At 43.7% G+C, this 26,307-nt stretch overlaps 2 protein-coding genes across 4 annotated transcripts in view; one reads left to right on the plus strand and one right to left on the minus strand.

The window, feature by feature from the left end:
* The window catches only part of akt3a (v-akt murine thymoma viral oncogene homolog 3a), a gene marked incomplete at its 3' end in the record, with an annotated part of 57,272 nt that extends 50,701 nt beyond the window's left edge, over window positions 1–6,571 (plus strand). For all 3 annotated transcript variants that reach the window (XM_079248527.1, XM_079248529.1, XM_079248528.1), the window contains exons 10-13: window positions 4,896–5,110; window positions 5,221–5,308; window positions 5,908–6,010; window positions 6,486–6,571. In XM_079248527.1, the coding sequence (XP_079104653.1) occupies window positions 4,896–5,110; window positions 5,221–5,308; window positions 5,908–6,010; window positions 6,486–6,571 (492 nt within the window). The remainder of the gene's footprint in view (window positions 1–4,895; window positions 5,111–5,220; window positions 5,309–5,907; window positions 6,011–6,485) is intronic.
* A 2,641-nt stretch (window positions 6,572–9,212) lies between these two features.
* Window positions 9,213–26,307, minus strand: part of sdccag8 (SHH signaling and ciliogenesis regulator sdccag8) — a 48,335-nt gene continuing 31,240 nt past the window's right edge. The window contains exons 15-18 of the mRNA XM_079248447.1: window positions 25,631–25,739; window positions 24,017–24,148; window positions 11,010–11,136; window positions 9,213–10,834 (exon numbers count right to left, since the gene is read on the minus strand). Of these exons, the coding sequence (XP_079104573.1) occupies window positions 10,799–10,834; window positions 11,010–11,136; window positions 24,017–24,148; window positions 25,631–25,739 (404 nt within the window). The 3' untranslated portion in view covers window positions 9,213–10,798. The remainder of the gene's footprint in view (window positions 10,835–11,009; window positions 11,137–24,016; window positions 24,149–25,630; window positions 25,740–26,307) is intronic.

Raw genomic sequence — 26,307 nt, forward strand, 5'->3', positions numbered from 1 at the left:
GCCTCTGTGAAACGTGGGACTCCTGTCGCCCGCTGCACAGCGCCTGTTTAGTCAACAACAGCCCTGGCTGATTACTTTAACTACCAGGATTATGACTGATCTTTGATAAATGGCCCTACACTGATGGCCTGTAGGAGCTACACACGCAGAACACACAACCTCAGGAGCCTCAGCTCACCGACGAACGATCTCTTTCTGGCGTAACGCATCGTTTTCTGTTCGAATAGTGAGATTTATTCATGGATATTTACTTCACACGCAAACTACTTCCATAATATCAGGGTGAACAGCAAATATGCAGCTTCTGAGCGTGAATGAGGGTGTTGGTTGAATTGGGAAAAAAGGGCACAGCACAGAGAATACACACACACACACACACTTACGCTACACGCTGCATTCTTGCAATCCTTTACTGCAGCCATCCGCTGTCCAGTCATCAGCGCTGCCTCACTCGGAGGCCAGCAGATCAACTGGCGAGAGCGATGCGGGACTGTAGGTGGTGAAGACAGAACGATGGAGATGTGGACATGAAAGCATGGGGGGGGGGGGGGGGGGGGGGCAGAGTGTGTATCCCACTCAAAAAAAAGTATGGAGGACAATTTGGCGCAGCATTTTGTGTTTTTTTTTTTTTTTATTTTATTTTATTTTATTTTTTTCCTTTTCCTTTTTTTTTTTTTTAAAAGAGTCTCTTCCTTTGCGTGCCAAAAGCTGATTGGAGGCTGTTGGTTATTTTTCACAGGATGTGCGTCTGCCTGCATTTATGTGTGTGAGCGAGCGTGCATGCGTGTGTGTGTGTGATTGCAGAAGAAAGTGCGGGCTAAAGCGAGGCAGATGGCGGCAGATGGGCGAGGTTGGAGGAAGGTGCTCGGAAAAAACCTGGAAATCTACACCAGCGCCACTCGCCCGCCCGCACGCTCTGCTTGCCCGCCCGCATGTAAAAATAACACAGTTTGCTTGGAGCCAAGTTACAGAGATGCAAAGTAGCCGGGATTAAAAAGGGAAGGGGGGGGGGTCCCTTGAAGACAGAGGAAGATGAGAAAGGAGAGGAAATATTTCAGGGTTACAGGAGCGAAATTCAGACACTTGTGTGTTTGCTATCAGTGAAGAGGGCAGATGAGACTCGAAGAGCAAACGCTGGAAGGAACCGATGCAGACACAACAACACAAACTGAATCATTTTTCTAAACGAAGATGTAAAATACTAGATTGAGGTGTTATTGTTTGTTTCCAGAAAGGAAAAAAAAAAGATGAGTGTGAGATTAGTAATCAGATACACAGGGTCAATGCAAAGAACAGGATCAGAGGAAACACATGCGGAACCGTTTCGCTGCTTTTTGTCGCTTTTTTTTTTTTTTCCAGAGCTTTAAAGGGGGTGAAATTGGGCTTTTTCCATTTATTTGAATTTGTTTATTTGTATTTCTTTTTTCTTTTTATTTTATGGTATATGCCGGGCGTTGACCTTTTTTATTGTAAAGGTTTCCCAAACAGCAGCACAGTCGGCTGTTAGTAAAATGATAACAGATTGTCAACATTAACCAATTTCCAAATGATGACACTTTGCAGATAGAAGGTCTCTGTTTGACACCAGCAATATGGGATTGTATGCTCACAATATATGGAGTGTGTATGTGTGATTGTGTTCCCTGCTGGTTTTCTGGGCTGGTACAGCCACAGGCTATGTGTGTCTGTCCCATCCCATGTAGTCCTGTCCAGGCTGCCAAAGCCCTCGTCCTGCGAGCAGCAGCTCGCTGCCACATGGCCGCCCCAACAGGGACCAGGACAGGTCAAAACCTTCTCCCTCACTGCTGCTTTTCTCCTCTCCTCTCCTGCCAGTGATCTAATTCATCTCTTACTGTTTTGTCCCATTTATTCATCAGCTCTTTTGCTAAATTATACACACACTGCCACACGTACTGTAGACACACACACACTCCGATGCCTCCATGCCTGGGGCTGTGGGGCAGCATTCTGGCTCTGTGTGGATTAATCTGCTCCCTGCCTGCAACCGAGCTGCCACCACCTTCTTCGATCCCAGGATGCACACAAACACACACAAACAAGAATATATATATATATATATATATATATATATATATATATACACACACACCCTCTCATAGACACTGACATGCACATACATATACATGCCCAACTGGACAGCTTCATTTGTACATATTTATGTGCCTTTTTATACAAATTCTCACCAGATCAGCACTAAAAACAGCCTTCTAAACTGCTCTGAATTTCATGATGTGTTTGTGTGTGCAAGCTGCAGGGACTGAAGCAACACCAAACATCTCCTAGTTTGCCTCACTCTCAAAACTTTATGAATTTGATGAGGATGGATAAATATTCCATCTGCCATGTGTGAGTGTGTCTGACAGTCTCCCAGCAGTCTAAGCCAGCGTTATCCCTCCAGCCGTACCAGTCAGTAGTATATCTGGAGCTGGCGGCACACTTCATTCCCTCAGCTCTTCTCTGCAGCTGCCAACAGGGTGACCAGCTTAATTGTCACATAAACATATTCACACGTAAAATTGCGCTCTTAGCTCTGTTATTTACCTCCACATACATGTTGCTGTGCGCACGGCGAAGAAGCTGGCTGTGTTAGCTGTTTAGTGACGAGTTTGTGGTATTAAGTCTGATTTTGAGTCTGGATCTGACAGTAAAACTGAGAACATGAAGACAAAAGTGTTTTAATTGCCTTCATTTGGGCCACTCCTTATCTGCTGTGTAGACGTAAAATTAGTACAACTTCCTCTTTGGCTTATAAGCTATTAGAAAAGTCTAAACAACACTGATGATATGCTAGTAAAGGTAATCAAAGTGCTGCTCACCCAGTAAGAAAATGAAAGAAAACATAAGATAAAAAAATAATTCAAATGAATTAAAACAAGATAAAAACTGGTTAAAACAGTAAAATAATAAAAACTAAACAAATAAAAACTCATGCAGCAGTAAGCAGGAGGGTCTTTAGCTTTGCTTCAGAACATGCCTGCCTCATGTCAAGATGCAGACTGATTCCACATCAGCGGTGCATGAGAAAAAAAGGGACAAACACCAGGAAATTGGCAGTGTATTGCATGTCCAGGTATATATATATGGTTTTTACCAGGATGGAGAAGTATGGTGGTTTAAAGTCTGCTTTTATCCTAACAAGAGGCCAGTAATATGCTCCGATTAACAATAATTAATAATGACCGGACTTGCTGGTCCAGTCATTACGTGCTATTCACTTAAAGGCATCAGAATAAACAAATAATTCATTTAAAACCTGTGAAATTGTTTTTATGTCATATTTCCTTCTGCACCAGAGGCGGAAAATTAAAGACTTTTAAAATGTTTGCTTTTAAATGTTTATTTAGTGCATTTTCTTTCATTTCAGACTAGAGTCACGTCTTTCTCTCTATAAACACAAGTAACCCAGAAGAATTTCAGTGTTTGTTCTGCAGAGACTCTCTGGTCTGGGTTTGAGCCTTTTATGAGGTAATGATAATTGTGTCTGTAGCCTTGCAGCTACGACAACGCGCGCCGTATTTTTTAATCTTCCGTGTTCATTTGGAACTACGGCGTGTAATCGTCTGCTGTTGTTTAGATCTTTATGTTCCGAACGGGGATTTCGTACGAGTTTGTTTGTGGATGTTTGTATTTACGGCTCTGACTGGTCCATTAACGGAGAGTGAGATGTTATTATTTTTATTGGCGAGATGTGCAGCATATGTCGTTCTGGCTGCTCTCCAGCCCCTGTCTGTCCGTCTGTCCATCGGTCACACATGCACGCACGTATTTCCATCATGTTAATAAGCTTATTATGTTCATGTGGGCCTCGGCAGCACCTGCACTACCTCCCTTTTCCTCCTCCTCCTCCTCCTCTTCGTCTTCTTCTTCTTCACTCGTCCAGCAAACAGGCGCAGGCAAGGATGAAAGCGAAGGAGCGAGTGAAGGAAGACGCGATTAGAGGATGGAGCAGATAGGATAAGACAGGATGGAGAGGGGAAGTGCACAGTGAGCAGGAAAGGAAAACGGCACAGATGAAAGACTTTGATATGGAAGTGACTTTTTATGGCACACACACACACACACACACACACACACACACACACACACAGAGCAAAGCGTACATTTCATTTCAGTACCTGTGCTACCCAGCATGGAGGTTGGGCTGGCCCTGACTCAGGTTGCGAGCTGTTCCTGCCATTTTTATCCAGGAACATTCCTGTCTGTCCCTGCCAGGAAGGGATTGGTGTGCCAGGAGAGCTGGCAGCAGCCTGGGGGGGGGGGGCACGTGGCGAGCCACAGCAACACACTGACTCCTCCTAAGAGGGGCCTCTGAAGCCTCGCCATCCTGCGATGTTTGCCTCTGTGGACCGTTTCCACTTTGGCCCCTCTGCAGCCGCTCGCGTTCATCTCAAACACCTTTCAGTTTATTATTCGTCCCTCAAGCACGATGACATATTGACTGTTCATTCCTGCTTCTCCTCGCTCATCCGTGTCTTCTTCCAGTTCCTCGGGCATGCAGCATCGACCAATAAAATAAATGCAGAGAAGCAGGAAAGCAAAGCAGATGTCCAATAAAACACTCCCATTAAAGTAAGCGCCCACAGTGGGGCGGCTGTAGCTCAGGAGGAAGAGCAGTTGTCCTTCAACAGGTAAGTTGAGGGATCGATTCCAGGCTTCCCCTGAAATGCCGAAGTGTCCTAGGGCAAGACACTGAACCCCAAACTGCCCCCCCGATGTGCCTATCGGTGTATAAGTGTGTAGAATGAGTGTGTGTGTGAATGGGTGAATGTGACAAGTAGTGTAAAGCGCTTTGAGTGGTCTGTATGACTAGAAAAGCGCTATAGAAGTACAAGTCCATTTACCATTTACCACCGTTGTCCGTGTACTCTCCTCAGGTCCTGGAGGACAACGACTATGGTCGGGCGGTGGACTGGTGGGGTCTGGGTGTCGTGACGTACGAAATGATGTGCGGCCGGTTGCCGTTCTATAACCAAGACCACGAGAAGCTTTTTGAGCTCATCCTCATGGAAGACATCAAGTTCCCGCGCACGCTGTCGTCCGATGCCAAGTCGCTGTTGTCTGGGTTGCTCATCAAAGACCCCAACAAAAGGTGTGTGTTCATGTTTTAGCGCTGCTGTTAATTTGCACATTTTAAAAGGGGGGGGAAAAAAATCTCTTTTCCTGCTTGTTTCAGTTTTGTGTTACATTTCTCTGAATCAGGCTTGGAGGAGGACCGGACGACGCAAAAGAAATAATGAGACACAGTTTCTTCTCTGGCATTGACTGGCAGGATGTTTATGATAAAAAGGTACATGGTCATAAAACCACATGTTTTCGTTGCGCCACTCTTTAAACTGTTGAAATGCAGATCACTTCGCCGATATGAACCTTGCCTCGTTTAACTTTTACTTCATTAGAACTTGCAGAAAAGACGAAGTTAAGCGTGATGTTCGTGAATTTATACAGAAGTCGTCATGCGACATATAGGCATTCACAAGTCAGAGCAGACAGGCAGATGCATAAAGCACAAGGCTTTATGAAGAGGTGTGACTTTGTATCCTTAGAATCTGTCAATCTGTGCATGTGTTTGTTCGCATAACACCACAGAGTGAGAATTGTCCCTGTGTGGTAACACTTCCAGCATGTCACATAGGTGCATCTCTTCCTGGTTGCACTCGGCCTTGTTTCCTTTCTAGATTCTATAAAACAGACTCTGAACGGACTTAGAAAGTATCAGACTGAGAAGATGGAAGGAACTTTCTTTTATCTGTAAAAAGTGCAGAGGTTAGGGTTTCTGTGCTTGTTTCTCGTGAAGTTTCAGGAATGTTTCCAGCATTTAGGGTAGAACGTCTCTGTTAAAGATGCGCTTCTCCAGTCCGATCTGACCTCTCCACATCTCTGTCCCAGCTCGTCCCGCCCTTCAAGCCTCAGGTGACATCAGAGACGGACACCAGGTACTTCGACGAGGAGTTCACAGCTCAGACCATCACCATCACTCCACCAGAGAAATGTGAGTGTGTTTGAGCACAATCAGCGTCTTACATGAAAACTTTGCAAACATTTTCAGCGGAGAAAGAATCAAACTTGTGAATATTTTCCAATTTTTTTTGGGGGGGGGGTTGACATTGTTTCAGTTTGTAGAGTTGTTTGTTTAGTTGTGTTTGTATGAATCCTCCGGTCACACACGCAGCTCCTCACACACTCCTGAGATAAAGCTGCAGCTTCGATAACGTTCAGCGCTGAATTATACATGAGTGGGACTGACGTGTTTCTGGGTGCTAAGGCGAGGTTCCACTTATTTTGTTGATCACACGTCAGTTTGCATCTGAAGCACGGTTGTTAATTGAATTGTCCCTTGCAGGGTTGAGTTGTATTTTTGGATGAGCAATTTCCTGTTTTATTTATTTATCTTTAGCTCTTTGACAGAACAATCCGTGTTCAGCAGTAAATGTTGAACTCATGTGAATCTGTGTTTGTCTTGCCAGTCGATGAGGACGGGATGGACTGTTTGGACAACGAGAGACGGCCGCACTTCCCGCAGTTCTCCTACTCTGCTAGCGGCCGCGAATGAACTGTCCATCACAGTGACATCGCAGTTGGTATCTGAGGTCATCAGCGTGGGACAAACCCCCCCTCCATACGCTTCGGACTAACCCAGAAAGGCCCCGACTTGAAGGATGTTGCCCTTCCCTTTCATTCTTTCTCTCTTTTTCACCTCTCCAGTTGTCTCCTTTATTTATTTATTTATTTATCTATTTTTGAATCCCTACAAAGACAAAAAAAAACAAAAAAACTTTTAGGTTTACTTACACTCTTATCCTGCAACGCGGCCCCGAACTGTGATGATCAGTTATTATTTAATGACCTTTTGAGGACAGGAGCTTCACAGGAGGCCTGCTGTGCTTTGACGTGCGTCCGTCCTGCCAGACTCTGCAAACGAACACCTCCGAAGTAGTTAGAAATTAGCCGAAAGCATTTTTAACGAGACATTTTTTTCGTGGTTTTTCTTGTCCGTATGGCAGCGATTCAGCTTTTTACGTCATTACAACCCGAACTGCCATCACTGTTTGTAACTCAGGCTTCCGCTAACGTAGATTCGGAGAGAAATTCAGGTCTTTAGGAGATTAACCGAGCAGTCGTCGTCAAGCGAGCGGAGTCCTCCACACCTCACGTTGTCAAGCAGGATTTGACTCAGGTGTTGCTCAGTGCAGGTCATTGTTGTTGCTGCTATTACATCTAACACCACAACTTCTTACAGGTACTACAACTCCTACTACCGCTCTTCTACTGCTACTACTACTAAGATCCGGTGCTACACTTCTGGCTAAATGCTGCTGATCATTACACAGGCGCCAGCAAAACACGCCGACTCTGAAGCTTAAGATTCTGATATTCTGTTGAGTGTGCGTGTGTGTATAAGTGTGTGTGAGATTCAGTATTGGAGTTGCATTTCAGAACGCACTTCAAGGCACAGCAGTTCAGACAGATGAAGCTCCCGAACAAATGAGCTTTACTACATTACCCACAGTGCAGTGCGAGGTGGTGGACGATATATCTGTTACTGCAGAGGTGAAAATGAGAAAAAATGACTTAGCTCTAATAATCCCCCACAAAGTTTCTTTTTCTTTTTTGCTTCTTTTGTCCCAAAAAAAGGGAAAAACGGAACCGAAACGGTACTTTATTGAAAAACGGAAAGCTTTACTGTGACATGTTATCACAGCTTTGGGAGCCACATGGTCGTACCTCTCTGGTGCGGGAACGAGAAACCGTAGCAAAGAGCGGGAAAAGAAAAGCGAGTCCATTATTAAATGTTTATAACATGATAGTTTAGGAGGTATTGATGCGGTAACAGCTGATCTGTTTCCTGCAAGTTTCTCATGAAACATGAGAGAGGTGAAAAAAAACGACGCGGTCGGAGGAAGTACACGTCAACAGTTATGGGTTTACAAGAATCATAGCAATGGTTATAATATATATATGTTCTATTTATTGTTCTACTCATTGGTTTTATATTTAACTTTTTCTATTGTTATTACATTATTCTAGATAAAAAAAAAACAAACAAATATATTGTTATTTCTTAGGGCTGAGAGATTTAAAAAAAAAAAAAATTGCACCTCAAAAAACAAAAATGGCTGAAGAATGTAGGAGGGAAAGCAGATAGCCTTCCTGCTCCATCGTTTATTTTTATTTTGTGTTTTGTGACCAAAATGTGACAGCCTGGAGGGGGGGTGGTGATGGGACACCTTAAAGACAGCTGGTGCAAGTTGAAATGATCTCGCAGGTGTTAAACTGATTGGGTGTTCAGACAGGTGTGTGTGGAGGTGGGACGAGCTCAGAGAGACTAAAGGGAAGTCGGCCAGAAGGAAAAAGAGCGAAACACGAACATCTGAATGTAAATTGAAAGTCAGCGTTGGACTGTAAGTGTATTTTGTTTACTGGAAGTGTGTGGAGAAGGACGGAGGAAGAGCTGGGTGTGTTTTAAGGTGGTGGTGGTGGTGGTGGTGGGGGGGGGGATTGATCAGAATGAGCCATTGACTGAAAACATCCTCACCCTCTGCTGTCTTTAACGTGTGCCGTCATGTCTCCGCTCTGGACTTTGTGTGTGTGTGTTTGCAGTTGTATCGTCACGTCTTCCAGTTTGACCAGCAAGAATTTAGGACAAAATCCCCCAAAATAACTTCTGTCTTCAGACGCCGGGTTAGCCTTACGGTTTAGGGAAGTCCAAAACGTTGACATCCAGCACTTCAGATTCAGAGAGAAAAATCAACATATGTGAGGTAAAATGTGAAGAAATCTTAATTTGATTGAAAGTTTATCACGTGGAAGACGTCACTTTCAGTATCTGGCTGATGCAGATGGGAGCACTGGGGGGGATGTGCTCCTACTGGACGTAGAAAGTTGTATCCAGTCTATTTATTTGAATGTTTTTGCTATCATCGTTGATGAATAACTTGAATTTATTTTCTATTTAATTTATTTGTTTTGGTTTGGTTTAGCAGTAAAGGAGTGTAGTTGTGTTTAAACATTTTATTCTTAAAAAAAAAAAAAAGGATTTTTTTTTTTTTTTTGGTCTTTACAGATATCTCTTATACAACATCTTACCTGTTTTCCGCTGCTCATTAGTCCATGTGCTTTACTGTTGCACATCATTAAACTGCTAATAGCTTAGATAAGGCGCTCCATGGCAGAGAGTATAAAAGGACGGCGCTGGCCTGCATGCTGTAGTCCTCTGTCTGCACCACCAGTCCTGAGTCAAAAGTGGCACTCAGATCTCTAATGAAAAATACTTCTCTGTGATCGATTGAGCCTGTCTGGCACCACCGAAGCAGTATAAAACAAGTCCAAAGCCCACCCAGCTGGCACATTCCACAGGCTCAAACAAGCGCTCCCGAGTATTTGGAAGGATTTCAGCTTTTGGTCTGACCCAGGTCTATGAGCGACCGAGGAGTTTTAGCCGTTTGTGCACGCTTAATGTCACGCTTTGTAGATTTGAACACAGCAATCGTCATTATTTTGAATGATTCAGAGGAAACAAAACATTTCTTACAGATGAAAAAAAAAAAAAAAACTCCCTCCACATCCAGGCGCTGGCTCTGATGTGGGTGAGAAGGATGAAGCCTCCTGCGTGCAGAGATGAGTCCTTGAATCAGGCTCAGTGTTTCTAGACTGATAACTGATCAATCATTGCACTAATCTCCTCTGGTCTGAGTCGTTTTCCCTCCAGTGAGTCTCAGACTCTCCTTGTTCAGTCTTTAGGTCACAAACGGATTCTGGTGTCTGATAAAGAACAGCAAGTTTTTCCTCCAGATATTTTGGAGTGTAGAAGATGAAACTTAGTAATTCTCCACCGCAGTGTGGGCTTTTCCTTAATAACAGTGAATCACACGTGTCAGACGTCTCAGTTTCAGCCACTTCACAGCTTTTTTTTTTTTTCTCCTGGTGCCCCTATCGTACCGGACAGTGTGAGTTTCCATCAGTTCACTGTTTGTACTGTACATCTGTCACACGGCAGCTCTGACTCCAGTGGTGTTTCAGACCTCAGCTGCTGTGTTGATCTGTTCTTCATGATTATCAGCCAAAAATCCAACCCTGCACTCCGCAGGAAGGGTTTCTGAAGAGATTTCACTTTGTATCTGCAGCAGACACCCTCCCCTCCCCGGTACTATTCTACTATCATCTTGATTATTACAGTAAAACAAAAAAAAGAGCATGAGATGCATTTATTTATAAATCAGCAAACATGTATAAATATCACAAAGCTGAACTGAATTGTAACGTCATGTCATTATACTGTAGTTCTACAGTAGCGAGACGTTTTCTGGACCACGTTTCTGAAGGTCATGAAAGATTCACAGAAAAATCCGATCAAACAGCTTTTGCTTCTTTTTTTTTTCTGTCCTTCATGCTGTCAGGATGCAGTGCTGCTGGCCAGTGAGGCCACGAGGATGTGAAAACAACAATTACCATCAACGTGAAGCTGGGGTTTTTTTGTTTTTTTGTTTTTTTTTTACACTGTACATCCTTTAGTATTTTTACACATGAGATGTATATTATAGGGATGCACATTATTTTCCTTCTTACAAACAGCTTCAATAAAGCACTATGTCAATCTGCAGTCTGTTTGAATGGTCAGCTCTTTAATATTCCTTTTTAATTAAAACAATGTCCTAGTTGTTAGTCCTAGAATTTCTGCTCCTGCTTCCTCGGAAAACCAATCTCCATCTTTTCACTTCGGTTTTCAGGGCTTTTTATATTAAATTCTCCCAAACCTCCAGATCCACAGAAGGAAGAAGACTTACGGGCTCAGAGCATCGATTCTTCTCTTCGGTATCTAGAAAGAAAAAGATCTTTCAGGAAGACGGACATTTGTGCAAACATGTAAATTATTCTGAAACTGTCCTATTCGCTGCTGCAGAGACAAGATGACAGCAGATTTGTCGAATAGCTTAACGCTGACTCACACAGCTCTCCGTTCAGCGTGTGTGTGTGTGTGTGTGTGTGTGTACCTCTGCACGCAGGTTCTGCATCTCCTCGCTGAGTGTGTTTCTCTCCTGCATCAGCTGGTTCTGTTTGGCCAGCAGCTCACACACCTGCTGGGAGCTGTTCTGACAGTGCCGGTCCAACTGCTGCAGCCTGCAACAAACACACACACACACCCCATGTTGACTGAGCATGTGAGAGAGAAACAAGCCCTCCTGGCTAATATAAAACCAAATGTTGTAAATATTGAAAGAGAGCTGGATCCACAAAAAGCTTTTAATATCACCGGACTTTGTGTTGATCAAACAATCAGGCCTGTTTCAGCTGATTTGATGACGGAGTTCACACAAGGATGTGCTGCAGTAGCTGAGAAGTATTAAAAGATGAAGGTGTTTTCTGATGGATGTAAAAATGTTCAATGCAAGTAGCATTTATGCTAAATAAAAAAGTTAATAAATTAACATCTCTGCTCCGCTACAACACACTGGATGTAAAACGAGAAGAAAAACTGCTGATATGAGGCAGTGTGGTGCCAAAACTGAAGCCCACACAGCAGGGACACATTAATGCGAGTCAGGTGTTTAAGCAAGGAAACATCTACAACCTGCTGGACAGTGGCGCGAGGACATCCCTGCTCTAAGTTCATGGATGACCAAACTTTTTCCAGCTGCAACACACCTGAGTCAGATTTGATGGGTCACCGTGACTGGGCCGAACTTTTCAACAAGCTCTTAAGCCATTTAACTTGTATGAAGTCTGTGGGATTGAGTCCCTTGATGGCTGCAGCTGGAAATCCCTGATGCATCCGTTTCCTCGGTGTCTGATGCAGTCTAAAACTGGCAGCTAACATTTCCTGCAACCTCACCACCAAATTCAGCTGTGCTAGATAACATGATCATCTAAAAAGCAAGTCTGATGCGTCTAAAGGTCCCACGGTATGCAAAATTCACATTCTAAAGCCTTTCTAACAGCTTTTCTGGGTATGAGGCCTAAAAAGGAGACGATTCAATCACATTTCTCTCTTGCTTCACTTCTGACTGAATGTTTGCTCAAACAGCTGAGTCTTCAGGCCGTAACACACCCGATGCAAATAAACATGAAATTGTGAATAATTTGGAGGTGAATTATCAACGCTTCTGTCTATGAACACAAAGTGCGAGGCAAAACTGTGATTAAATGATGAAAATTATAAAACAAACTTGGAAGGTGGATTCCACATCAAGCCACGACAACAGTGTGCTAGTCAAGAAAAAGGGAGAATTTGTTTAATCCAGGAGCTGAATCTGGACTATGTCCGCTTCAGGACGGACTTTAGGACGTCCGTGGGACAGTTGGAGGATCTGCGTTAGCAGCTAGCTGCTCGCTTTAGGAAGCAGAGAAGAAACAATGAAGCCGCTCGGCCATGATGATACAAAGTTTGAATGAAATGGCAGCGAAAGTGACGCTGGACGGAATTTCATCACTGATTTGACATTGACTCAATGAAAAATGTTATGTGAATTATTTGGATGAAATATTTGGAGTAGGAGTGTAAACCTCTAGATCGGGGATCCCCAATCCTGGTCCTCGAGGACCACTGTCCTGCAGGTTTTTTAAGTTCCCCCGCTGCACCATACCTGGTTCAAATCAATGTGTATCAGTGTGCAGAGTTTGTCTGAGTCAGGTGTGTTCCAGCAGGAACACTTGGAAAACCTGCAGGACACCGGTCCTTGAAGACCAGGGTTGGGGATCCCTGCTCCAGATCTTTCCCTTTGTCACCTCATGAAGGAAAATAACCACTCCCCCGAGTCCCCCAGGTAGTTGATACTGCTACTGATCCGCCCCCTCAGCTAGCCTAGATTGCCCTCTAATGTCACTGACAGACATCAGTGAAAGCTGCCTCCTCTTGCAGAAGGGGTGTGGAGTGGGCATGGACAGGCACCACTCATGAACATTTCACAGTTCAGACACAGAAGCGGCCTGTTCTCAGTAGAGATCATTAGAGACACTTTTGCAATGGTTGAAATTAAGGCTGAATTTGGGGTAAAACACTTTGAAAACAATGTTGCTGGACTCCATCAATTTCATCTGGTTGTCAGAAGACATGTCAAATATAGGATCTTTAAGGAATAAATAAATGCAAAATGATTAAAATAAGATTTTTTTTTTAATTTTTTTTTTTAAAATTAAAACATGTGTTTTTAGGAAAAATTAATATAACTAGTTGTGGAATAAAAACATTTCACATGTAAAAATTCCTCTGTGAAAGACTGATGCAGTGTGTAAAGTGAAACTAAGCTGCAACATCATGCGGCATCCAGGAAGAAAATAATGTTTAAACCTGCCGCCGCTGGACACAAAGTTCTCCAGAAACGCACATAAAAATACCACTGAACATCAAACATATTAAAATGCAGCTAAGGTACGAATTCAAGGTAAGAAAGTTACGTTTTCTGTGTAAAACCTTCTGCCAGGTTACACTTCTACTGTACTGTTTTCAGGTTGTAAATGATAAATCCCATAAATCCTAAATTTGTGATAATTTTCTTTATGAAATATCATTAAAACAGCCCGTCTTTATTTAAATTATACTGTGAGTTGGTAAATGTGTTGCTTTAAAAAAAAAAAAAAGTTGCAGTTCTGAGTGACAAAAACAATTGTCTTATGGGCCTAGATGGCATTTAAAAATTGTCAATATTAACTGGTTTATGGCCCTTTTATTCAGAGTGTAAAATCCCCACGGCGCTTAATTTGACATGTTATCAAGTCATCGTCCTGCAGTTTGTGTTTAAAAAAAACTAAACAATGTGGTGAGAAACTTGTAGGAATGTGTGTAGTTTTCATCCCAACATCCCAATTAGTGTGTCCCCTCTGACACAGCCGCTCCTGTAGACAATGAACTCTTTCACAGCACACTGAGATTGGACTGATTGTGTGTGTGTGTGTGTGTGTGTGTGTGTGTGTGTGTGTGTGTGTGTGTGTGTGTGTGTGTGTGTGTGTGTGTGTGTGTGTGTGTGTGTGTGTTCCAGCTGGGGTTTTGGGCTGAGGCTGTGAGAACACGGTGTGTGTTTGAGAGGAGCCGAATGAATGTTAGAATATTTCCCACCAGCAGCTCATTGTTTCAGCTGTTCATCCCTCCATTCAGTCGGTCATACCCTCCTCGAGTGCAGCGGCGAACTCATTCACACACACACACACACACACACACATCCTGATAATGAGATGGGGGAAACCCTCAGCACTGGAATCCACATTTACATATTCAACAGTCATCCACAGTGATCCATATTTCTGCCTCTCGCGCGGTCGTATGTTAGCAGCGTTAATAACAGAAACAACGGCTCACATCAAACTTGTGCATCATTTCTATTTACATCTATCTGATTAAGTACAACATATGAGCCATTTCTGCTTTTCTTGTGTCTTTATATTTTTATATTTTATATCTCAGTTTACTACAGCTTCCTTTCTTAGATAAAGAGGTTTAAGTATTAAAAAAAAAAAAACCCAAAACAATGATTTCAGGAAATAGTTTTGTTGTAGCGGGACGTGTTAGGCTGGTGCATGCAGCTGTCGCTGTTAGACGATGAATAAAGTTGGACAAGTCAAACTGTGTGTTTCCTCTAATCTGCAGTGTGGAAAGCAAACATCTGTGTCTGGAGGAGCTCCTCGGAGCTCAGAAGCTGCCTCTGTTGGGTGGAACGCTTTGGAGGACTCTCTCAACAGGTTCAGGAGGGGATGTGGAAGATAAAAGGGGGAAAGGAGGATGAGGAGGGTTGTGGCTCAGCGCAGAGACAGATAGGGGTAGCTGGGAGGTAAATGTGTGTGTGTGTGTGTGTGTGTGTGTGTGTGTGTGTGGTGGGGAGAGAGAGACAGATGCCCCCACCCTGCTGGTCATGTTGGCAGTGGCAGGGCTGCCTGAGTTTGACAGACGGGGGAGGCGAACATCCCAACTCTGCTACACAATCTGCTCCCTGCCCCCCTCCCCCCTCCTCACTGCCCTGTGATGCCTCATTTTCCATTGCAAAGTTTAACCCTCCTCTTCCTCAAGAATCCCTCCTACACCCCCTCCTCCTCCTCCTCATCTTCATTGTCTCAGCATTCACTTTCATCCTCCACACATTTATCTATAATCTTCCCTCCTTCATGCCCCCCCACGATGCCTGAGGAACCACTTGGCGATTTATCTCAGACCTGGAGGCTTCATCCAGTCCTCGAGGCCGAGGGGCGATGGCTCCCCTCCCCGCCTGGTGCTCCTGCAGCCGGACTGCCAAGCTGTCCTGACCAAACCACCCCCTCACTCCCTCCTCCCACTCTGCCTCTCCTGCCCAACGCCATCCCACCACTCCGCAGCACGACATCACAGCCACGCAATAACTCCACCGCCAAGGTGCGACTGATGCGCCGCTCGCCAAACGCAGAGAGAGGAGCGCCTAAAGGTCAGACGCAGAGCCTGTTGAACCCTGAAGCTGTAAATGTTTTATGAGGGAAGTGTTGAGACGTCGACTGAATGACTTCGGCTCCACGTCGTCAAACGGGTCTTGAGTCACGCTGAGAAAATGTCATCGCTTTTTTCCCATCCCGTCCTCCGATCCTGATGCAGCAGCTGAAACTTTTTCTGCTCCTCGACGATTTAATCTCCTGCTCACACATCAGAGCCAAGAGAAACCAAAGATCCATCTAGATGTCACAGAAATCAGACTGATTTAACTACATAATGATAAAAAATAATAATAATTTGATGCCAAGTGTCAAATTATTCTTTTATAAACAATATTTTGGGTATAAAAACCCTAAAGAAAGAAAGAAAAAACTGCTAAAAAAAAAAAAAAAAAAAAAAAAAAAGCCCAAAAACATCAGACACGACTGCAGGTGAGCTGAACATGCAGCCAGTAAATCAGGCAGGTCGCGGCCTGAGACGTTTAAATCTGCTGCAGGTTGTAAGCTAAAGGTTTATGTAATGCAGCGAGTAAAAGCTTTGACCCTGGCACACATAGAAACCACCACAAACACAGAGCTGCCAACCTCTGGCCTTACACCACACACGCACACTCCATAATCTACTTCGCCTCACCTTCATACCCCTGCCCCTGAAGGGAGGGGGGCAGTGTGTGCGTGTGTGTGTGTGTGATTAAGGTAGTGCTCCTTCCAGCAGCTAAAGCAGTAAATCCAATAACTGGCCTCTATCGACTGGCACACTCATTAATTAGGGCTTAATACAGCTTAATGCTCAGACGCTGCTCCACACTAATCCACACACGCTGCAGGCTGGCCCGCCTCTGCCTGCTGCCGGGAAGTGGCGAGGAGGGAAGGAAGCTTGTAGGGATTGATGGTGAGACGGATAAAAGGGATGTTTGGGAGAAGAGGATCTGCAGACGGATGAAAAACGAGGGTTGACAGTCGGTTGGTGTCAAGTGAGGTGGCGGAGCCGGATACAAAGAGGCTGAAGGCTTCAGTGGTCACCTTGCAGACAGCTGAGCGGTCCGGGTTAGAGACGAAGAGGTTCCCCACTGACCTGGTGAAAGGACACCACCTGCTGGATCTCACACTTCACTGACACATTTTTTACCAAAAGAACTCCTACAAAAAAGAAAACAAAAAAAAAAAAAACCCACCTGAAACAGCCTCCAAAGCTGCTCTGCTAGTAAGTGTATCTTCTGCTCTCCAGCAGACATGATAAGGCAACTTTTTGCTGGGAGGCAGTTTGCAGTAATTTCCCCTGACGGCCCAATAATCAAACTCTGCACCTCGAAACCAGCACACTCTCTATTGACTGCTGCTACTAAGATTAATTACAACACACAAACACACAGCGACTTCTCTGTGGTATACATCAGCCGTAGCCCACAGCTAGTGTCTAAACTCTGTTGTGGTTGTCTGTGTTTGCATATTTATTTACAGGTGGGAGCGTATGTCCTAAAGGCACGGTCCAAAGGGAAGGTGCTAACATCACGTTAGAGAGACGGTAATAGATTCAGAAGATCTGGAAGCTGCGTTCAGCTCGCTCGCTCAGTGGCAACACGTGAACATGTGTGTTGCTGAGTGAAAAATCTGAAGTGAAATCATGTCGTTATATAGAAATGTGTGTTTGAAGCCACATAGATGAGTTAAAGTGGCTCCTTTCCTGAGCCGAGAGGGGAAAATCATCCACAGACAAGCAGATCTTGGGTGAGAGGGAGGAGGAAGGGGGGGGGTACGAAGCAGGCAAGACATCCCCGTCTTGCCTGGTTACTACAACACTGCCAGGGGCATGACGGCTGCAGCTGCCACACACACACACACACACACTTCACCCAACCCAAGGCCCACCATCGACACCCTCACACCCTGACGCTCTAGCTAACTCTTGGCTGGCACACAACTGCACTCAGGGTGTGTGTGTGTGTGTGTGTGTGTGTGTGTGTGTGTGTGTGTGTGTGCGCGCCTCAGGGCCATGCCCCACGTCTTCTGCACCAACCTGTCATGCCAGTTGTTGCTCTCGCTAACATGAACATTTGACACACGGGAACACGATGGGAGACGCCGTGGGTTTTGATCAGGACGAGACCAACACGCATTCCCTCGCTGTTCTCCGCTTTTCTGTTGTCGTTCGACGCCACCTGCCAGTCTTGGAGGTTTTAATTGCATCTACTTTCCTCTCTAATCCCCTTTATCTGATTATTGGATCAATTCTTCTCAACTTTGACATTTTTTCTTTTTTATTTCTACTTAAACCAATGATTACATGTAAATAAAAAAATAAAAAAACAATATGGAAGGTTTAATATCTAATCAACTCACTAATAAATCCTTTTTTTTTTTTTTTTAGATCATCTGTAAAGCATCCTCGTAGAGACTAAATCCATTTTATTTTTTTTACTCATTTCCAGCTGGTGGCTTAGCGCGGCGTTTTTACGATTAACAGGTTTAATATGGCAGAAATCAGCTGCAGATGAACACAGCAGCTGATCTGCAGCTTCTGTCATGTCAACACTTAGCTTTCCTTTAAGACATTTAACAACTTAAACGGCATCTAAAGTTGTTTAACAGCTCATTTGTTCCAAAAGCTCTGCTGACAGAGTGAAATTTTTATTTTTCCTAAAGCACCTTGTAATTTTTTTTTTTTTATTATCTGACAGATCCAAATCATTCATGACTGTTTTAGGGGAAAAATTAAGATATTTATGTAGTTTAAACAGCTACACAGTATTCAGTCTTTTTTACGATAATTTTGCTTATACTTTTAAGTTTTTTGCCTGTAAATTTCTTGGGTTACCAAATACAGAATTTTTTTTTTTTTTTTTTTTTTTAAAAGGACATTAAATATATCTGAAAGAAAATTCGGAGTGGAAACATGTCCATAAACCGATGCTGGACTGAGTCTTTCTCTGCTGAATGCAATGAAAGTCCAACATAACCTTGATGTAAAATTATAAGAGTTTAAAGAGCAATGAAGATGAATCTGTGACCAAATATTTGTTTTGTTCCTTCACCCTTTTCCACCAGAATAAAATAAAAATGAAGAAAGCTGTATGAAAAACCACTGAGCTTTTGGCTGAATTTCCTCCCAGTTGTAACACCCACTAACAGGGAGACCTCACAACTCTCTGAAAGCCTCAGCTCATCATGCAGCGTTTGCTATTTCTCATCACTAATAACACATCATTTCTCATTTTCATATCTCTGGCTGTGTCAAATCAAGACTTTATATAGATCTGTCTTTTTTTCCTTTCTCTAAATAAATAAAATAAATCCCAATGATGGATGTGTTTAGTCTTGCAAGCAGCAGCTCCAGTGTTTATCATCATTTTATACCTTTTTGGTCTCAGACAGCAGCTCAACATCGACAGCCATAAGATCAAATGGCGTGGAGTAAAACACCCTTGGTGGAGTTACATGAAACTGATTGGAAAGTTTAGGACAAAGCCATAAACAGATCTGGATGGGCTCAGAGGAAATAGCTGCTTTCATTCCATCAGTGCGTTAGCAGAGGTGTTGGAGCTGCTGCAGGCTGCTAAATCATCTATTCAATGTCAATGTGTGCGCCGCCGTGAGGCCTGCTGACTCTTTTTAAGTCTTACGTTTGAGCATTCGTGTCCCCAGCATGAAAGTATTTCTGCTGATGTTACTTTTAACTTTTATTTATTTTTTTGCTAAAGAATGGGGGCAGGTGTTTCTGCCCCAGTTTCCTACTTGTACTTTTATGAAGTCGTGTTAGTGTCACTGACTGGGGGTAGAGATGTGACGCTTTGCACGGCTACAGCTCCAGCTTGCAAAGCCTCTGGCTACAGCCCGACATCTGAGCTGCAAATCTGTGTGTCTGTGTGTGTGTGTGTGTGTGTGTGTGTGCGTGTGACAGAGCTGTAAAGCCACCGTTTGACAATGCCCTTTCAGCAGGCCGCCCTGCGGTCGCTCCCGGCTACAGAAGCCAGCTGGGCAATGCAGATAGAAACGTATGAGGAGAAATGCAGGAGATGAAGGAGGGAGGATGACTGATCAGCGCCATCCAGAGGTCAGAACAAAGAATTAGAATATTAAAAAAAAAAAAAAAAAAATAGATGAAAGGCAATGTAAACTGTTTATATGCCCCTCCAATAGTTCACATCTTAAATATCAGTAAATGTTACTTAAATAAATAATCATCAGGACATTCTGAAGTAATTATGTCACTAGTCTGGTATTATCTTAGGTAATAGATGCAGCATGCGGACAGGTACCCAGGTAAGTGGTAGAAAATGATCTAACAAGTTCAGCATCATGTCTTCCAGTCAGAAAAACAAAGAAGAATCATCCTATGCTTCTGGATTCCTGCAGCAGCCGCTGAAATATCACATTTCACATCGCGCTGGTGAACTTTTCTTCTATGGAGGAGTGCATGATTGAGCGAAGAGGCTGCTGTTACATGAAAAATAAAAACGTGTGAACGAAAAAAAACAAAAACAACAACAACATGCAATCGGTAAGAAGTTGTGAAATGTAATTTAAGGAGGTGACAGCAGTGATTTTAATATTAACAATCTGTGCAACATGAAGTGCAAGTAAATGTGTGTCGATGCCGCATCTCTCGCACAGGCCACCCTCTTTGTCTTTACCTCCTCGTATCACTCCTTCATCGTCCCTCTGATTCTCTGAACCTTTAGGATTACGCAAACACTCGCCGCTCATTAAACACAGATGCACACGCACGCACGTGCACGGTTGAGACAAATGAGAGCGGTCCTGCTTTCTTCTGCTTCGCCTCTGCCAACTTCATTTGCAAATGAAAAGTTTTTCGAAGAGCGTCCTTTTGCTTCTGGGGCATGGCAGCACACTGTGTGTTTGGGAGTTTGTGTGTGTGTGTGTGTGTGTGTGTGTGTGTGTGTGTGTGTGTATATAAGGGGGGATCAGGAGAGCACAGAGGGTGTGTGTGTGTGTGTGTGTGTGTGTGTGTGTGTGTGTGTGTGTGTGTGTGTGTGTGTGTATATAAGGGGGGATCAGGAGAGCACAGAGGGTGTGTGTGTGTGTGTGTGTGTGTGTGTGTGTGGCGGGAGCCCAGATGAAGCAGCCCTCGCCTGAGGCTCGCTGTCCGCCCGCGGTAGCAGGAAGCCTGTTCCTTCTTTCCCGGCCCGCCGCGACCATTTGTTCCATTAACCAATCTCCTGGAGCCTCTGGTGCAAGCATGCACACACATCCACAGGCATACATACTTCAACAACTGCTTGCACAGCTTATGCCACACATGGCCCTCCATCCCTCCATCATCCTTCACGCCATCCGTCCCTCCCTCCTTTGCTCTCCTCCAGACGTAAGCGCCATCTTTCTTCGCGGAGGCCATATGGCCGAATGAAGCCTGTGGATCTACGGACACATCTGCGTATATGTTGCTACTCTCCTTAAAAACCAGCACGAACACAGTCACACACCTCTACACAAACACTCAGCCATGGCAAACACACTCCGCTGTCACTATGTGTGCTTAAGTAAATGTTGGTGTGATGCTGATCTGCTACATGTGTGTGAGTGTGTGTGTATGTGACCTAAGTGAGTACATGCGTGGTGATAATTGGTGAAACAGCCTGCGAACAGCTGTGAGGTGAGAAAAGGTTGCGTGGTGTTTAGTACAGAAGGCAGAGGGGAGGAGGGGGAGGAAGGGGAGGAAGAGGAGGAGGAAAGTTAGAGAGTGAGGGAAGTGAAAAGAGATGAGGAGGAAAAGAAGAGAAACAGAGGACGAAGGAGGACAGTCACATGTGAGAATATAGATGCAAAACTTAAACATCTAAGCTTTTTTTTTCCCATTTTACATCAACCTGAAAATCAATAAATACGTAAAAATGTTATTTTTCAAATGGAAATGACAGAAAACATGCAGAAGAATAGTTTAATTTTTGCATTTTTTCCACATGTTGCCCTGAGATTTGATCATATTAAATAAAGATCAAAACAGCCAGGTACACAATAGTCGGAAGAACCTGTGTATGTACTCTAAAATTTTATCATTTCTAAATGGAGTTTCTTTTTTCCACCAATGATTGTTTTTCACCACAAGCATGCTGATGTTTGCTTGATTTTAACATCCTAAACCAATATTTATAAAAAAGAAAGTAGCATTAACCAGTTTAAATACTAAATATAAAGAATTTTAAAGAAAAAGAAAAAGATAAAAACGGTTCTTCTGACTTGTGTAAAACAGTCATTTATTAATTTAGACCTGCATTTAAAAGTGTTATCTTTAGAATTGAGACAAACCAAATAAAAAGCCTTTAAAATGAATCATTTTCATGAGCTGGCTTTGCATCTTCTCCAGCTCTCTGCTATCCTGCTCCATCTCTCCACCCTCTGTTCCATCCCTTCATTTCCAAGCAAAGGAGAAAAAAAAAAAAAAAGGAAAAAAAGGCAACAACACAGAAATAGTGAAATAAATAATTAACTGGTGCAGCAAAACATTGTGTGCTAAAACCCCTGTGTAGCTTGGCAATCAGCTTTGCCCATGTAAAAATAAATCAAGCTGATTTTCCAAATGTTTTGTGCGTGGTGCGCTGTTGCCGCTCTTCGCAGCACAGATTGCAGGCCGATGGAGAGGCTGTGGGGAGGGGCGGGGCGCTGGATATTGAACCCACTTACACCAGCTTGTTAACACGTACACCTTAACCCCCGAGTGGCGCGGCAGGGCGCCCAGCGAGCAATCAGAGCGAGCAAGCAGGAACCAACTAACATATACTCAATGTATGGACACGTGCACATTAAAATCTGCGATCTTCAGAGCTAAATAAATCATAAGACATATTGGCTTATCTGCCAACATGTGAACAACAAAGCTGCTAATGAACACCGAGAATTGACACCACAAAGTTCAGGCCCGTTTCTGAACATCCAGAGCTGCACGCTTTGATGCACACACTAAATCTGACAGGTTTGCTTTACTGCAAACTAAGAGAAAGGAACACACACTGTGCTGATTAAAGCCCCAGCCACAATGAACCAAACCTATTCATCTTAAAGTGCTCCATCCTGTTATTATTATAACATCCTTACAATGTAGTTACATAAATTTAACGTGTTTGCAGCTTTAACTGAACACATATCTTCTCCTAAATGTGGTCAAGCGGCTCAACTTCTCCTCCTGAAGTGACCTCCTCTGGTGCTGAACTTGGAGGTTTGGTTTTTTTTTTTTTTTTTAAGTATCAGGAGGATTCATCAACAAACTAAGTGTCAAAGCAGAAAATAAAACTCTGTAAATGCCAAGAGTGATTATCGTGGATCAGTTGGGAGAAGAGAGAAGTTAGGTGCCAACTTCCCAGCCAATCCACTTTTGGCAACTAGAATCCAACTCTGCTTACCCTCCTGAGAGCATGCAATAGCTACACACACGCACACAAATACCAGCACAGCATATGCGCAGAAACATACAGAATATTCATACTTCGCACTTGGTGACAACTTAGATTGTTTTTTTTTTTTTCTTTCTTTCTCCGAAACACACAAAACAGTCACGCGAACCCGGGAGACAGCTGTGACTTGGTAAACTTTGGTTTTTTTGGCAGCGTCTGCCTGTCGGCAGGTTAACAACGGTGGGTGGAAGACAATATGTAGTGTCACTGATGGAGCAGGAGAGAAGGGTGAGCATGTGTGTGTTAGGTTGCGTGTGAGCGGAAAGTGGAAGTTGTGGCGGTGGAGCACTGGGGTAGAGATCCTGCAGAGTGGGGCAACAACACCCACACACCCTCGCCCACACAGGCAGAGCCAGGCTGTATGCCAGGCGCCCTGTGGAGACACACACCAACTGGGCTCCACGCTCAGAAGTTAGAGACCCCCGAATCGCATGCGCGCACACACGTAAACACACGTAGACGAGCGATGAGAGAACTTTTATCTGCAACTTTCTATCTTAATATTCACCGGCGTCTACGAAGATATCCGCACACGTCTCCTCCTGACCAATCAGTCCGTTTTATTTTTCCATTTAATCTCTGAAATCTCACTCCTCACAGAATAAACTTCAGTTTCTTTTAGGCAGAGAGTCGTAACAGAGAGCATTGTCACACAGATTTCTGGCCATAAGACGAGGCACGTATCTGCATTCTGTTTACACTTCTAGTCTGTGTTTTAGTCTATCAAATCACACAGTTTCTTACGAAAGCACTTAATAAGATCACTATTCATTCAAAATTAATTACAAGTTAACGCAGAACATCCCAATTTTAGGGCCTTGGTGTTTTTTCTGCACATGCTGAGCTGTTTGAACAAGGTGGATTTACCACATCTAAACCTTCTGGGTCGAAAACCCTCCTCTCTCTGGACCAAAAGAACGTTTTGATGGAAACACGGTGAATTAGAAAATGTTGCCTCTACCCAGACTACAGGAACAGAAAATAAACTGAAACGACAACATTTCTCATTAAAATTAAATGTAAGATGTGAAGAAGATGAGCTGAGAACAGATTGTACAGAAAACTGATCAAAAGCAGAAAGCAGCTTTTATCCTGAGTGGGAAATTAAAAATGTCCTCACAAAGGTTTGAATCCATCCCCAAAAAAAGTAACACGATGTTGGTAAAAGACTTGCTCTGTGCAGCTTGTGTAGGTGTGTGTTTGCGCACCTGTCCTTCATGCGCTGGTGCATGCGTCCGTGCTGGACACACTGTTCCTCCATGTTGGAGCAGCGAGCTCTCAGACTCTTCACCGTCTCCTCCAAGTGCTGCTTCTCCAGTGTCAGCTGCTCCACTTCACTTCTGCACACATGCACAAACACACAAATGACATTATTAATGAAAATCCATTTCATCCTGCAGTCTTACGCCTTCCAAACACAATAAACACATCCTTTTGTTGAAACTTTTAAACACTTAGGTATAACTTTGTAATTAAATGGACAAAAGAGGCAAAATCTGGGTCAAAATGAGTCAAATGCTTCTTATGACGGAATCCAGTGTTAATATAAAAGTGATTTCTTTCTGTGTGTCTGATTCAGCTTGTGAGTCCTTGGTTCTCCTGATAGTTGATATGTATGTAGGTTTTTCTCTTTCTCATTCTTTCTTTTTCTCTTTCTCTCTCTTTTTCTTTCTACAAGGTGTTTTTCTGTTTTCTCTTCTTCTCGATTCTCTTGCTGTCCCTCTTCTGTCCTCTCCGGTCCGGTACAGCAGTACAAACTTTGTAATGCAAAAAATTATGCAAAATAAATTGAAAAATAAAATAAGAATCCAGAATATCAAGGGGAGCAATATATCTATAATGCTTCCCTTGGCACAGCATCCAGAAAATCATTCTGCCTGCTTAAATCCTGGACAAGACAAAAAAAAAAGTAAATAAATAACACAATTCCATTACAAAGTGATGAGTGTTTTTGGGACCACATGTCAAACATCCGGCTTATTATCTCAGAATGTGTTTTCATTTGACAGCAACGGTGGAAAAATCTGGCAGGAAATGATGGGTGCATGAAAAACAAACAGGTTCCCATCTACCTGATGTCTGCTAAAGACATCAACAAGCCTACAACAGACACCAACTCATCCCGTTTCTTGCTCTTCTTTCTGCAGTGTAACTGGCTGAAGTGCTCCAGCAGGACTTGAACAGCTACAGAAGGTCTGGACTCCAGATGTAAGGAATGAGGCATCAGACCAGCATGTGTGTGCTATCTATCAGTACATTCTACAAGCTGTGCATGTATAGCAGTTTGTTCCATGAGAAAGAAAAAAAAACAACACAGAGTACTTTGGTGTGTGCGCGTGTGTGTGTGTGTGTCTGTGTGTAGGGTGCATGTTTCCTGTGGCTGGTGAGGCCAGTGCGGTCTGGCAGGGCCAGATTGGGGGCTGTCATGTGACTAATGCGCAGCACAGCTCCAACAGCTGACAGGACACTGGGCCCAGGGTCACTCTCATGCACACATAAACACACACGAGTACTCAGACGCACACATACATGCACACACACAGGCAGCCCAGATGGAGAGCTGTGCAGGCCTGCTGTGACTACTGTAGCATCAGGTTAACAAGAAAACGGGTCAGACTGGAGAGCAGTTTGTAGTATGTTGATATGTTCTGTTGAACAGCCTGGATGGATGACGCTTTGTGAAATGATGACATGGGCGTCCAACAGACAGAGGGAATAAAGCACAGAGGGAGAGAACAAACTGTTAAAAAGCTAAATATGAAGAGGTGGGGAAAAAAATTCAAGGCATAATTCAGGGAAATTTTTAAAAAGGAAATACTGGCCTGGTTTTTGCTGCCAGCTCCTCCAGTTTAGTTCCCAGTTTACAGCACTCCTCCTTCAGCTTCCTGATCAGGGAATTCTGGGAACTCAGGAGGTTATCCATCTCCCCAACTGCAAATAAGGGAGAAAAAAAAAATATGGGAAAGTTGATGTTACTTTGAGGTTTAGCACCACTTTAAAGAGTGGATGTGGATGCGGCTGCAGCAATATGTCATCTCAGTTTGGTACTTTTAACTTTAGGTCTCACATCTGCATCAGCAGCCTGGAAGATGTCCAGTTTAACACTGACCACGAGCATTGTAACCAGTTTGATTCCATTTACAACACAGTGCAGCAGGGCGAGTCAACTCAGTCCCACGAGGTCTTAGCCCTGCAGGTTTTCAACATACACCTGACCCAACTTAATGGCGGTTGGATCCATTTAACTTGGGTCAAGTGTGTTGAAGCAGGAATACACTGAAAACTTGTAGGGCTGGAGCCCTCGTGGGACTTAGTTGAAAAGTCCTGCAATACACTGGCCAGCCAATTCATGAGATCTCCCTGTTCATTTGCTTGTTAACACCAATAGCTCAATAAATTTAGAAGCATTGACCTTGTTAGGTTCAAACTGGACTCAGAATGGGGAAGAATGAGGATTTATGTACCTTTAAATGTGGCAGGGTTGTTGGTGACGAGCTGG

The sequence above is a fragment of the Telmatherina bonti genome (assembly GCF_933228915.1).
Source record: "Telmatherina bonti genome assembly, chromosome: 11".
Lineage (NCBI taxonomy): Eukaryota > Metazoa > Chordata > Actinopteri > Atheriniformes > Telmatherinidae > Telmatherina > Telmatherina bonti.